The 14,091-nt window shown below is 39.3% G+C and overlaps 1 protein-coding gene across 1 annotated transcript; it reads left to right on the top strand.

Annotated features, from left to right (window-relative positions):
* Nucleotides 1-447: 447 nt before the first annotated feature.
* LOC124881763 (adhesion G-protein coupled receptor F1-like) lies at nucleotides 448-13,229 on the top strand. Its single transcript, XM_047387525.1, has 9 exons — nucleotides 448-647; nucleotides 750-884; nucleotides 976-1,154; nucleotides 5,525-5,689; nucleotides 5,800-7,200; nucleotides 7,306-7,347; nucleotides 12,561-12,620; nucleotides 12,808-12,874; nucleotides 12,955-13,229. The coding sequence occupies exons 2-9, from the start codon at nucleotides 788-790 to the stop codon at nucleotides 13,026-13,028; spliced, it is 2,085 nt and encodes a 694-aa protein (XP_047243481.1). The 5' UTR covers nucleotides 448-647; nucleotides 750-787; the 3' UTR covers nucleotides 13,029-13,229.
* Nucleotides 13,230-14,091: the final 862 nt, after the last annotated feature.

Raw genomic sequence — 14,091 nt, 5'->3', positions numbered from 1 at the left:
TAATACAACAACATACATTTTAAAAGCAAATAAATTCAGTTTCAAACCATTAAATTCAGTTTCGGTTTGGTGAAATTATTTTCAGCCCAATGTGTTTTTAAATTACAGATTTAACATAACACAGATTCAGCAATTCAAATTGGCTCAAGCAGTCAAATGGCTCAAGTTTCTGCCCATACAAATGTACACACATTCAAACAAAGATATAAAGATCGGCAGGTAAATAGTGGTCAAGTCCCTCACCAAAAAGCAGATCAACATGTGGGAGATAATTAAACCTACCACTTTCCAAATGCAAGATAAGTACTCTCCTCTGAGTGTCAGTCACCCTGTACAATTAAAACTGACAATATAAGTTATTAGAATACACAAGATCAAGTATTCATGCACTGCTTTTATTTTTTTTAAATCAGTAATCAGACTTTGTCTAATTACAGGACTGTATGAATGCACACTACAGGGAGAGGGTTTTCATCTCATCCAAAAGAGAAGTGTTGGAACAGATACGATCAAATCAGCTCCTAATGTGCGGGTCCAACAAGCATTGTGGGTTAAATGCAAGGAGGGAGAAAAAGAACCAGTTATCTGCTGTGTGCAGTCCCCTTATAATGTCAGATGGTATGATGGTTCAAAAGTTTTAAGTTCAGGTAAGTATGAACTAATGATGAAACAAATATGCTTTATATTTATCCTCAACCGTTTAATGTAGTTTTAGGTACTTTATAAACATACGTTTTAAATGTTCACAGTTGCTGGTGAAGCAGGCTGTATCAAGTATGAATATCCAATGCAAAGCTGCAGTCACTCAAATAAACAATTCACATGCAAAGTAACTGAACCAGAGGCTTTTCAAGCGACAACAACCCTGAACATTTTTACAGATCGTAAGAACAACGTATGAAACATACAATTTTTTGTTCCGTTTTGGTTTTCTTTTGACTGATTATATATATATATATTTTTAATATCTTTAAGCTATTGTATGTAACAATACGGAGTATGGGACTGGACGAATGGGTGACAAAGCAACCACAATGTGCGCCGAAGGTCTGAAGGGTTACAAGAGTGCCGTTTGTCTAGAATCAACAGTGTGGAAACTTGTGGAGGACTTCTGCATTGTAACCAAGATCAATGAATTATTGATTGATTCAGTGGTAGGTAGCTACTTACTCTAGCATCGAAATCTTAAAATGCATTTGGAGGGCACGTGTTCTCTCTTTTTAATCCTTTTATGAATTACAATAAGATGCAAACTTGCAATAATTCATATTTTCCTGCTTCCATATACTTTTCAGTTGCTTCCTATTAAAACCAACACCATGACTGACGTCTCAGTAGCCCTACATAAGTTTAAAGTGTTTAAAAAGTTCAATGTCTTCCTCTTTTTTGTTACTGTTTCTGTAACGCTGTGCTGTGACAGGAATCCTTGTCAACTGAAGTGTGTCCAAGAAGCGCATACTTTTAATCCCTGCAACATCAACCGTTTCAAAATCTTTTTCTTTTTATATTGTACAGAGTTATCTCAAAGTAGCCCTTTTCCACCAAAAGCCCCAAGATTTAAAGCTCTGGTATTTTTATACGTAGGTAAAAGCATTCCCTGGGACCTTCAGTTTTCATTGCTCAAAAAAGGCCACAGACCATTTATCAACTCAAGTCAAGTTTATTTATATAGCACTTTTCAGCAACAAGGCACTCAAAGCGCTGTACACAGGGAAAAACAGTACAATGATACAGCAAACACAGAAAAACAAATCAAATTACATTAATAATCCTTGGGGGTTTACTGGTAAGAGCTGGTTCTAATCCAATCTTTCTAATAGGTAATTAGCTAATTAAGTCCTCTGTGGTAAGGAATTCATCCTGTGCTGGGATGAAAAATTATAATATTAATCCTTGAGGTCGCTGGTATGAGGCAGCTGTGGTCCCATCATTCAAATAGTAACAGTCATGGGCACTCACTAAAGGCTAAGTAGAGAAGCTGGGTCACTGGTAGGTCCAAACCTTTTAAACACTAATAATGTTTGGCTTTCACTGGTATGAAACTGTATTAATACAATCCTTCTAAGAAATCTAAAAATCTATTAATCCTTCTAAGACATGTAAAAATCTCTGGTCATTGGTGTATATACTCATAATAATTGGCTTTTGCTGGTAATCCTTCTGAGAAATCTGAAAATGAATGGAAAGTAATGAAATCACACATTTAGGTAAAGTAAGATAGGAGGGAAAAAAAATCATAATTCAGACTCTATTCTTAGCAGAATGGAGTCTGAAATAGTACAAAAAAACCTCACCAGGAGTGAGCAACACAGACATAAGTAAAGACTCAGTAAGGGTACAGTGGAATCTTGAGGGTGCGAATGTAAGTCTGAGTGTGTTTGCAAGAATTAGACTGTCAACAATGATAGAAGCGCCATTGTCCTTGAGAAGAGAGGTGGAAGTTTTATCAATCGGCCACATAGTCCTATCAGCACACAGCAGGTAGGGGAGTGCTGGGGAAGAGCGTCGTGTTTATATAACATCCAGGAGATATTTTGTCAATAGCCAGTTAGCAGAAGTTGCCAAGGCCACATTGGGGCGCCGGATTTTGGAAAACAATAAATGTTGTGGTTCAGGCAGTTGTGGATTTGCAACCAACATAAGAGTTTTACTGGTATGTCTCAATTACAAATGCAAATAGCCAAATTTTTGGTATTTTCCGCAGATCTGGAGTGTACGACTACTCCAAGATTATATCCTTTAACCTCTGAGTCCAACCGCTGCCAGGCTGCGATTCTCTTCAAGAATCGTGTCCAGCTTGCAATTCTGCTCTCTTAACATTTCAGTCTGAGTGTTGATCGTTCTACAGACTCCATCTAACATCGCAGGCAGCTTTGAACAGCCGCCCACATTTTGCGAAACACTCGATATGCCGGTTAACCACCAACTCCAAAAAGCAGGTATCCTGTTATTAAAAGTCCAAATATGTACACATTTTCTATGTCAGCGACCGACATTGTAGTCAGGTACACAATCTTCCACTGCTGCCAAGAATTGATTGTGTATCCAGAGAAGAACGTCCCGTCTGGACAAGAGGGTCTCCTTTACGCTGTCTTCCCGTTGAAAAAAAAATTTGATCAATAAGGTTGAGAGTCCAGCTGACCAAATCTATAATTTACAAGTTTGGAGGATATGCAAAGCGAGGCTATGAGAAAAATACAGACAAAAAGCAGAAGCAGGGATCAGCAGGGAGGGAGGGATGAAGTATGGGGATGTTGTGAAGAAAATTGCTTCAGTTCAGCAGATGACATTACTCCTTTATTCTGATTAAAATACTGTTCGCTTATTAATAATCGTTTTGTTTCAACTGGTAAATAATAGATGATGAGCCGCTTTAGAGTTATGCAGTTGATTACTTCAAGACGACTGTGGTTCAGTGAGAAGAGTGGTCATCTTGCAATCCGAGGGTTTTGGGTTCGATTCCAGCTTCCTCCTACCACATGTCAATTTTCCCCTGGGCAAGACACTAAACCTTAAATTGCCTACCAATCTGCATATCAGTGTATGAATGTGTGCACGTTTGTGGTCATCTTGCAATCCTAGGGATTTGGGTTCGATTCCAGCTTCCTCCCAACACATGTCAATGTGCCCCTGGGCAAAGCACTAAACCTTAAATTGCATACCAATCTGCGTATCGGTGTATGAATGTGTGCACGTTAGTGAGTGCGTCTGGATGAATGTGGCTCTAGTGTAAAGCGCTTTGAGTGGTCAGTCTGACTGGAAAGGTGCTATATAAGTTCAGTCCATTTACCATTTAATTATAAATTAAGTTGCACTGGATCCATAAGCAGGAAACGTTTTAATTATTTTACCAACCTGCATCTGGCCAGAGTTGGTGCTTTAGAATTACATGATTTATTTACAGTAACTACTAAACACTGATTAACACATTTATTTTTCTTTTATTATAATTATGTAAATTATCATCATGTCAGATATCTATAGCACAAACAGAAAAATGTTTTTGGTAAAAATGTTATTTATTAGAATAAAAAAAAAACTGATAGTCAGTCCAGGAGTACCGGGAATTTATACCTTGACTGTCTAATCATAAGTACATTTTTATATAAAGTAGATGAGTAGACAGTGGAGCAGATGATGGCAGGACACATTACTGCAGTTGCTGGTGCCATACCTCGCAGGACACAACTCCGACCCCTTAAAAATCCTGGGGAAATCTGGAAAGGCCTACTCCAGACCAGGATCTCTTACCCGTGAAAGTAAAGCCCTGGGAAAGTGAATTTACTTGGGTAAATTTTGTATGGAAAAGCACCCTAGACTTAAAAATGCCTGGGGATTTCCACAAGCAATGGAAAAGGGGTTTATGTCTATTTAGCATATCTTCTGCAACAGTGGAGATGCAGCACACATGTAGCCGCAACATGTACAGTCTGCTAAATGTGTGGCTAAAACAACACTAGGGTCATGAGAGATGTGCAGAAGGACTCACACACCAGCCATGCCCATCCAACACATTGTGTCCATAAAACTTTGTGTTTGGATCTTTATGAACCTTTTTATATTCAGAAACATTTCCATTAAGATGTTTGTAATTAGAGGTTCCATTGTATGTAGCACTAATTCAGAACAAGGCTTACAAGTAAGTCTAGAAGGAGTTCAGAATGTAGACCCACCAGCTCTACCATGTGACAAAGTGTATTCCTCTAATCTATCATAGAAAATGCCAAGAAACCACCATGAATACATTTTGATAAGAAAAAATAAATGAAATAGTCTTATTCAATTCCTTTAATGGTCCCCACAGGAACATTTGGTTATTTTCATTTTATTCAAGTATAAACCTTGAAAGAGAACTGTGGATTATGTTCTCCCTACCAAATTATCTACCTGCTTAAACCTAATATAAGGGCAAGCATGAAATAAAAATTCTCTATTATATGTACAATATTTTACACAGTTGAAATGTATGTACTGACAACATGGACACACCATCAGTGATAAGTTGTTGAAGAGATTTCTGTTGATATGGCTGTGGGACAAATGTTCTTTCTCAGCTGTTAGCCTCCATAATATGTTCTTCTTTTGGAGAAGGTGTGGAATGAATATTGGTGAAATAATGTTAGAAACATCCCAGAGTTATTTAGTATCTCCAACATATAATGTGCTGATACCACGTTATTCTCAATTCTGAAAGGTACGTTTGAAAATAATATTTTGTATCAGTGTTCAAATGAAACTGGATTTTACTGCTTTTTCAAAAACCATTTAAAGTCAGTGTCTTGTTGACCTATCTCATTTAGGCTAGTACTGTTGAAACATTTTGACCAAACAGAATTTCATAAACATTTTTCATTGTCCTGTGACATTTTTGCTTGTGACAATGGGTATCTCCCAAGAAAGTTGTTGATTCATTCATATACTGGGAGATAACTGTTTATGCTGTTCATACCCTATTAAGATAATTCTGGTTGAAATGCTGCTCAACTGTTTTTTTCCTTCTTTGTCCAACTTTCTTAACTCTCAGGACCTGAAGGAAGAAGAGATTCAGACATTTACAACTAATCTAAGTAAGGCTGTCAAGGAAGAAGAACAGGAAATTACAAAATCTTCTGCAACAATATCAGCTATTGTTAACATATTACATATAATCGCAAGTGTTTCAGTAGATGTCAGTGACGGTGTCATGCAGGTATGTCGACTGTTCTGATCCATTTGTAGGCTCTTCATTATTCTTTTAGGACAGATACAAGTACGTTTGCTGATATTTTACCACCAAAACATTTTATTTCTTATCTGCAGAATATTCTAAATACTGTTGATGTCATCATTGGGGATGATGCTAAAGACTCCTGGGACTTTCTGAACACAAATCAAATCCAAAATTCCAGCTCGGAACTTCTGGGTTCATTTGAGACAATCTCTGACAAAATTAATGGAAATGTTGCTTTACATACTCGACGAATCAAGCTGTACAGAACCAAGTTCAACAACTCTTTCAGTAAAGAATTGACTTCCAATGTCTCTATAAACATTCCAGATACAGGCCTCAATGATATCTATATAACCACCATTGTATTCTCCACACTTCATAATGTTATGCCATCACGGAATTCTTCATTTGAATTTACAGATTCCAACAGCACCAGCAATAAAACTAAACCTGACAATACTATCAATGCTGCTGTGCTGCTTGTTAAATTAAATGAAACCATTCAAAACATCACTCTGAGCTACCAAAAGCTCAACACGACCCTGGAACTGGACCCACAGTGTGTTTTCTGGAATTTTAAACTCTTTGATAAAGTTGGTGCCTGGGATGATGAGGGCTGTGAGTTTGTTTCTGACATAAATTATACTGTAATTTGCACCTGCAACCACCTCACATCTTTCTCAATTCTGATGTCAACTGACATCCCTGAATCAATACTATTATTGGATGTAATTACATATATTGGAGTTGGGATATCAATGGTCAGCTTACTTATTTGTCTCATTATTGAAGGGATTGTATGGAGAGCCCTAACCATAAATAGCACTGCCTTTATGCGCCATGTCGCCATTGTTAACACAGCCCTGTCCCTGCTGATTGCTGACATATGTTTCATCATTTGGGCCTCTATTGCGAATAACCCCAAAGATAACCCAAATAAGGACTACATAGTGCCAATTGGACGTTGTAGTGCAGCAACCTTTTTCATGCACTTTTTCTATCTTGCCATGTTCTTTTGGATGTTTGTTTCAAGTCTCCTGCTCTTATACCGGACAGTCATGGTTTTCTCCCAAATGTCTAAATGGACCATGCTTACCATTGGCTTGACTGTGGGATATGTTTGCCCTCTGATTATAGCTGTTACTACTGTTGCTGCCACAGCACCTGATAATGGATACGTAAGGCAAGATCAGGTTTGTTGGCTAAACTGGATGAAGACTAAGGCCCTTTTGGCCTTGGTGATCCCTGCCTTGACCATAGTTGTGTTCAATATTTTGGTCATAATAGTGGTTTTATACAAGATGCTGACAAGAAGAGGTTCTGGAAATACAGTACAGGCAGATGAAAAACATGCCTTAGCAGTCATTCTAAGATGTGTGGCTATACTGACTCCTTTATTTGGACTAACCTGGTCTTTGGGAATTGGAACCATGGTGGAGCCAAAAAATAAAAGGATCCATATTGCCTTTGCTTTCTTCAACTCATTGCAGGTATTTGCTCTTCATTAGAAATAAGATAGCAATTTATTGCTGGCATTTAATGTTTTTTTGTTTTTTTGTGTTCTCTTTGATAAAACAATATTTGACCTTCCTCAGGGCTTCTTCATTTTAGTGTTTGGGACGTTATTCGATTCCAAGGTATGTTGATTTTTTCATATAACTATTTTTGTTTTGGAAAAAAGAAAATTATACTCCTTCTTTGCAGAGGGTCTTCACAGTTGTAGAAGTCAACTTTAAGAATTGGACATATTTTTGCTCACCACATTTCTCAAGACAATGTGGGCATCAAGACTGTTTTATTAGGCTTTCACAGCTTTGCCTGGGGCACACAACATGCACTGTAGTTCTTAGGTCATAAACAATGGATGATACTGCAACATTTTATTCAATAATTGGTAGCAGAAGAGTCTATAGAGGTGCATTCCTCATACAACTCTTAACTACAAAATCTGTCTGTATTACTTTTTAGCTGTTTTTAGAAATATTCTCTCTGTGTTTATATTCAACCATGGAAATGCTTTTAAGAAATCACGTGCTACTTCCTATTAAGAAATTGAAGGTGGATTTATTAGTCAACTTAGACAAAACATTCTGGTCTCAGATATGTTTAAGAACTTTTAAAAATGACTAATAACCCCAGTTTACAATAATACAAAATATATTAATCACAGTAATTGCAGTAATTACAGTAATCATTGAGTACACTGTACAGGCCAACGGATGTTCAGGGTGGGTTTTGCACCATCTAATACTTGCTTACAGTGCACAAGCAATATACCTGCCATCTTTTGGATCTGGGCGGTTCCGGTTTGGATTCTGGTTCCTGTCCTTGGTTCCGGTTCTTGACGGTTCTTGGTTCTGATTCTGTCTGGAGGACAGGTCAGAGGGGTCCCGAGGTGGAGTGGTCTCGGCTTCTCAGTGGGTTTTGGTTTCGGCTCTGTGGGCTCTCTGCCTTTTGTGGGCTTCGGTGTGGGTTTTCTCGCGGGGCTACCTCTGGCTGGTGTATGGGTGTCAGAGATGTGTTCTTGGTTCTGAATGCTGTGGTTCTTCTTTTCTCAGGGGCTTTATTTTTGGGAGGCTGGTGGGCCCGCATTTGCGCAGTGTGGGCTTTGTGCGCTGCTTTTGCTTTGGGTGATCTTTGCTGTGGGGCTGTCCCTAGCCTTTGGCCTGGCCCAGTGGATGTGCCTGTGCCTGCCTCCTTTGGAACTCAGCGAATGCAGGTACCTATTGGGGGTCAGCTGGGTAGCCTCGAGGGTCCCATGGCAACCTAGGCCCCAACTGTAATGTGCAACTTAGACACTCTCAGTTATAACATCTTCATGACACACACATGTAGGTTCTTGGGGGTGGGCCCGCTTAATGCCATCCAGAGGGGAGTGTATTTTGTCAGGCAGTGTGCAGTGGCAATGGCGATGTGAGTTCGCCTTGCTGGAGTGGTTGGCTAGACTGCTTGGTGCATCAGGGTGTGCCATGTGGCCGGCACGCTGGGGCGCCCCCGGGGTTGGGGTGTGGGTTTGGCGGGGTGCCCAGTTTTTGGCATGCTGTGGTGGCCTTCCTCCAGTGTTTCCTTCTGTGGATCTGGCCCAAGGCACTGGGCTGCAGTTATGGTTGGGTGGGTGGAGCAGTGGAGCACATCTTGTATCCGGCACTGGGGCAGCTGGCAGGTTGTGCTCAGCCCGGCCCTGATTCCCAACTGGATCTGCTGCCAGCAGGGCCTGTGGGCTCATTGCTGCAGCTCCCTGGGGCTTTTGCACTGTGGCTGCTGGGTGGTTCACCTAGGGCTGTCCTCTGCTCTTCTCTGGGGGTGATTGCAGTAGTACCGGCAGTGGTCCTCCTGGGGTTCCCGTACTCGGGGGACTTTTGGATAGCTGTGGCTCAGATCTCCTCCGTATCTGTCTTGGGTCCAAGGAGGAAGGTCTATGGCTCCTCACAATTGCTATTGCATAGCACGCTCACACTTACACTCAAAGGTGTTTTTGATTCAGGTGTTATACATAGATGTTCTATATTGTGCCACAGTTACCACCTAATACATCTTGCATTCATCAGTACTATGCACTTTTGGTAAAATTGCTGTTTTTATATATGTTTCTGCAGGCGTAGAAATTGTCTAAACTATCTTGTGTTCTCTTCATCCTTCTTTCTCTTCTCTGTGCTTTTCTTGTTTCTCTTTTTCCTTTTTACACTCTCTCTTTCTTGCTTTTTTCCCATTTTCGTTTCCATCTTCATGTCCATTGCAATTGAAATGATCCCAAAGCAGTTTCCAATAAAGTTTATATATATGTATATATAACTTATGAAAGTAAATCTGTTTGGCTTCTTTTTGGCACTCAGACAATTCTGGGTGCCACTCTGCCAGACAGGACATGTTAAAAAAAAGAAAAAATAAATAAATAAATAAAGTCACGTGCTAATGTTTTCTCAAAAGGACCAGATCTGCAGTCAGAGCTCAGTGCTATATAAACGTTATAAGCTGAATATACAGGTCCTTCTCAAAATATTAGCATATTGTGATAAAGTTCATTATTTTCCATAATGTCATGATGAAAATTTAACATTCATATATTTTAGATTAATTGCACACTAACTGAAATATTTCAGGTCTTTTATTGTCTTAATACGGATGATTTTGGCATACAGCTCATGAAAACCCAAAATTCCTATCTCACAAAATTAGCATATTTCATCCGACCAATAAAAGAAAAGTGTTTTTAATACAAAAAACGTCAACCTTCAAATAATCATGTACAGTTATGCACTCAATACCTGGTCGGGAATCCTTTTGCAGAAATGACTGCTTCAATGCGGCGTGGCATGGAGGCAATCAGCCTGTGGCACTGCTGAGGTCTTATGGAGGCCCAGGATGCTTCGATAGCGGCCTTTAGCCCATCCAGAGTGTTGGGTCTTGAGTCTCTCAACGTTCTCTTCACAATATCCCACAGATTCTCTATGGGGTTCAGGTCAGGAGAGTTGGCAGGCCAATTGAGCACAGTGATACCATGGTCAGTAAACCATTTACCAGTGGTTTTGGCACTGTGAGCAGGTGCCAGGTCGTGCTGAAAAATGAAATCTTCATCTCCATAAAGCTTTTCAGCAGATGGAAGCATGAAGTGCTCCAAAATCTCCTGATAGCTAGCTGCATTGACCCTGCCCTTGATAAAACACAGTGGACCAACACCAGCACCCCAGACCGTCACTGACTGTGGGTACTTGACACTGGACTTCTGGCATTTTGGCATTTCCTTCTCCCCAGTCTTCCTCCAGACTCTGGCACTTTGATTTCCGAATGACATACAGAATTTGCTTTCATCCGAAAAAAGTACTTTGGACCACTGCTTCTCTGTAGCCCAGGTCAGGCGCTTCTGCCGCTGTTTCTGGTTAAAAAGTGGCTTGACCTGGGGAATGTGGCACCTGTAGCCCATTTCCTGCACACGCCTGTGCACGGTGGCTCTGGATGTTTCTACTCCAGACTCAGTCCACTGCTTCCGCAGGTCCCCCAAGGTCTGGAATCGGCCCTTCTCCACAATCTTCCTCAGGGTCCGGTCACCTCTTCTCGTTGTGCAGCGTTTTCTGCCACACTTTTTCCTTCCCACAGACTTCCCACTGAGGTGCCTTGATACAGCACTGGGAACAGCCTATTCGTTCAGAAATGTCTTTCTGTGTCTTACCCTCTTTCTTGAGGGTGTCAATAGTGGCCTTCTGGACAGCAGTCAGGTCGGCAGTCTTACCCATGATTGGGGTTTTGAGTGATGAACCAGGCTGGGAGTTTTAAAGGCCTCAGGAATCTTTTGCAGGTGTTTAGAGTTAACTCGTTGATTCAGATGATTAGGTTCATAGCTCGTTTAGAGACCCTTTTAATGATATGCTAATTTTGTGAGATAGGAATTTTGGGTTTTCATGAGCTGTACGCCAAAATCATCTGTATTAAGACAATAAAAGACCTGAAATATTTCAGTTAGTGTGCAATGAATCTAAAATATATGAATGTTAAATTTTCATCATGACATTATGGAAAATAATTAACTTTATCACAATATGCTAATATTTTGAGAAGGACCTGTAATGGTACCAAGACTAATAGTTTTCATGGAGACTGGGTACATAAGATCTAAATGGGCCATATTTGAATTTAAACTGCGCGGTGGCGCAGTTGGTAACACTGTTGCCTTGCAGCAAGAAGTTCCTAGGTTCGACTCCTGGCCAAGGGTCTTTCTGCATGGAGTTTGCATGTTCTCTCCAGGTACTCTGGCTTCATCCCACAGTCCAAAAACATGACTGTTAGGTTAATTGATCTTTCTAAATTGCCCTCAGGTGTGAATGGATGTTCTGTGTGTGTTTGTGTTGCCCTGTGATGAACTGGCCCCCTGTCTGGGGTGTATCCTGCCTCCTGCCCATAGACTGCTGGAGATAGGCATGGTGGAAAATGACAAACAGAATAAATTTTATGTAAATAAAGGACATTTACAAGAGCAATTTGAAAAAGTTTCAACCAGTTTTGATTTATTATAATGTAAGAAATGTAGTGCTCCCTTAATAGTATTTTATCTGCCTTGTCCAGTAAACCTGGGCCACTGGCAGCAAAACAGCCACCAGCATGATGGTATCACCAGCATGCTTGGCAGGTTTCCCAGAAGTTCCTCAGAAGGCATTTGATTTAGTTGTGTGGCCAGATGCCAATTTCAGGCCACCTTGAAGGTGTTGGATTCTTTCTTAGCTGACACTGTATAGCAAGCTTTATTATGCAGAGTGGAACTAGTGGGTGTCCTAGAATACGCTTACAATTTTTCTTTAATGACAGGGTGATACTGGCGTGACTTTTTTAATTTGATTATCTTGAAATCTGCAGTTTAGAAATGGCCCTAAAATACTTTAACCATTTTTGTAATTCTACAATTTTCATTCATATCTGTTGCCTGAGTTCCTTGAACTTTCCCATCATCCTTGGTCAATACAATGAGTTCTGACAAACAAATCATTCTTTATGCTGGTAAACAGAAACTCTCCACTGCAGGTAATGATGCAGGTAGTGATGATCACTAATGGGAGTGTTGCAGCCTGTGGCTTTCTCATCTGCATTGTGTTCCTGAACCTTTAGCAACCCTAAATAAACAATTGTGATGAATGTCTTTATTTATTTGAAGTTGTATGTATAATTTTGACTATTTGTGTTTTAGACAAAATACTCATTAAATGTAAACCTGTGAAAAAAATGTTGACTTTAAAAATCAGCCAGAGGACTTCTTGTATGACCTTTTCAACCTGAAACAGATAATTCAAGTAATTTTATTATCTTTTTTTCTCTTAATTTTTAATTGGATTTTTCAGTGACAAGTTTGTTTGTTTGTTTGCAGATCCGTTCTTTAGTTTTACAAAGAGTACCTGCATTAGTCTCTGCTTCTAATCGAACAAAGGTAAGTTCGAATCTAGATCTACCTTTGCATTTATGAAAAATTATAATGCATAGCATAGTTTATAGCATTATTACTTTTACCTCTTGGATTACTGAGATGTTAAAGAGCCTGTGATAGACCTGTAATTTCATGACATATACATAACTCAAACCTTTTCCCACAACAATTTATTTCACACCTACTTTAGAGCACAAGTGCGGGAATTTCCTCCCTTAGAGGACTTAACATCATATGCCGATTTTGGAGGAGAAGGAGTAAGTTGCTTTATAATCTGTATCATCATTTTTGACTGGAATTTACTGTCCTGATTAACATTTTTTTGTTTGTCTTCCAGATGTGTACCATGTTTCACCGGTTCCAAACTCAAGTGGCAACACTGAGTCCTCAATGTTATTTACCAACATCTAAATCAGTTCCAATCATGTATGCATATTTACACACAAAATTCGTGTAATGTTTTGGGTTAATTTATTTGCAAATGCTTCTTTTCAAAGGTTGGCATATCTTAAAAATAAAGTTCTATGCAAATGTGAAGCCTGCAGGTGTACAGTCAGTATGTATAGGAGTTTTTACACAGTATCTGCAATGCAGAGAGAGATTATTGTGAAATGTGGGTCTTGGTTTTCCTTCCAATCAAAAGATGTGGACCTTAGTTGAGGAGCTTTCTATTTCTGGGTTTGGGGGATAATTATGAACCCTTTATCGGAAGACCTGCAGGTCTTAGAAGGTAAAAAACATAAAAAGCAAGCAAATAAACAGGGCTCAGATAACTGGGAGTTTAATAAAGTGATAAAATTATCCCCTTTTCCCCACACTGATCACCCACTGCAAGAGCTACTGTGGATTTGAATTAAATGCTTGGCTCAGTGGTTGTTAGATATTCTTTATTATTGAGAGCAAAGTGTACCTAAGTCAAATTCCTTGTTTGTCAGTTCAAACCTGGCAATAAAACTGATTCTGATATAAAACCGTTCTGTAAATAAATATATTTTATTTATTATCATTGTTTATTTTTTTGTGGAATTGTAAATTGGATGGTTTTTATTCTAACATAAAGGGCAGGATTTAGTTTTTAATTTTAAGTGTTAGAATGTTTTCTATGTTACAGGAAAATGCCCATTTAAAGCAGACCTTTCAACAATGGAACTAACAACCCACCTTATGGTACAACTAGCTAACACATTTGCTTATGCTGATAGTTTAAATGTAACTTTGCTGTACTGTCAATCACCTATACAATCAGGGGGAAAATAGTCTCCTAATTCACTTACAAGGTTCAAAAGTGAGTAGCTACTAATTTTATACCAATTTCTAATCTGTGATTTTTTTCCCCCCTGTTGTTATCATTTGTTAGACCCCAGAATGATTAAGCTTTGATGGCATAAAAGATAGCTCAATTTATCTGCTGTAGCAATTATGTCATAAGAGCAGCACCCTAATAATAAAATAGTCCACTCTATACTAAAGAAAA

Source organism: Girardinichthys multiradiatus, chromosome 15 (assembly GCF_021462225.1).
Source record: "Girardinichthys multiradiatus isolate DD_20200921_A chromosome 15, DD_fGirMul_XY1, whole genome shotgun sequence".
NCBI classification, from domain to species: Eukaryota; Metazoa; Chordata; class Actinopteri; order Cyprinodontiformes; family Goodeidae; genus Girardinichthys; species Girardinichthys multiradiatus.
Note: the sequence above shows the minus strand (reverse complement) of the source record. Positions and strands in the feature narration are given on the sequence as shown.

Bases quoted from the DNA above. Each gene is read 5' to 3' on its own strand.
- LOC124881763 (XM_047387525.1), top strand. From the start codon at position 788: ATGCAAAGCTGCAGTCACTCAAATAAACAATTCACATGCAAAGTAACT. The intron at 1,155-5,524 runs GTAGGTAGCTAC...CTTAACTCTCAG, and splicing joins AATTATTGATTGATTCAGTG to GACCTGAAGGAAGAAGAGAT. The intron at 5,690-5,799 runs GTATGTCGACTG...TCTTATCTGCAG, and splicing joins TCAGTGACGGTGTCATGCAG to AATATTCTAAATACTGTTGA.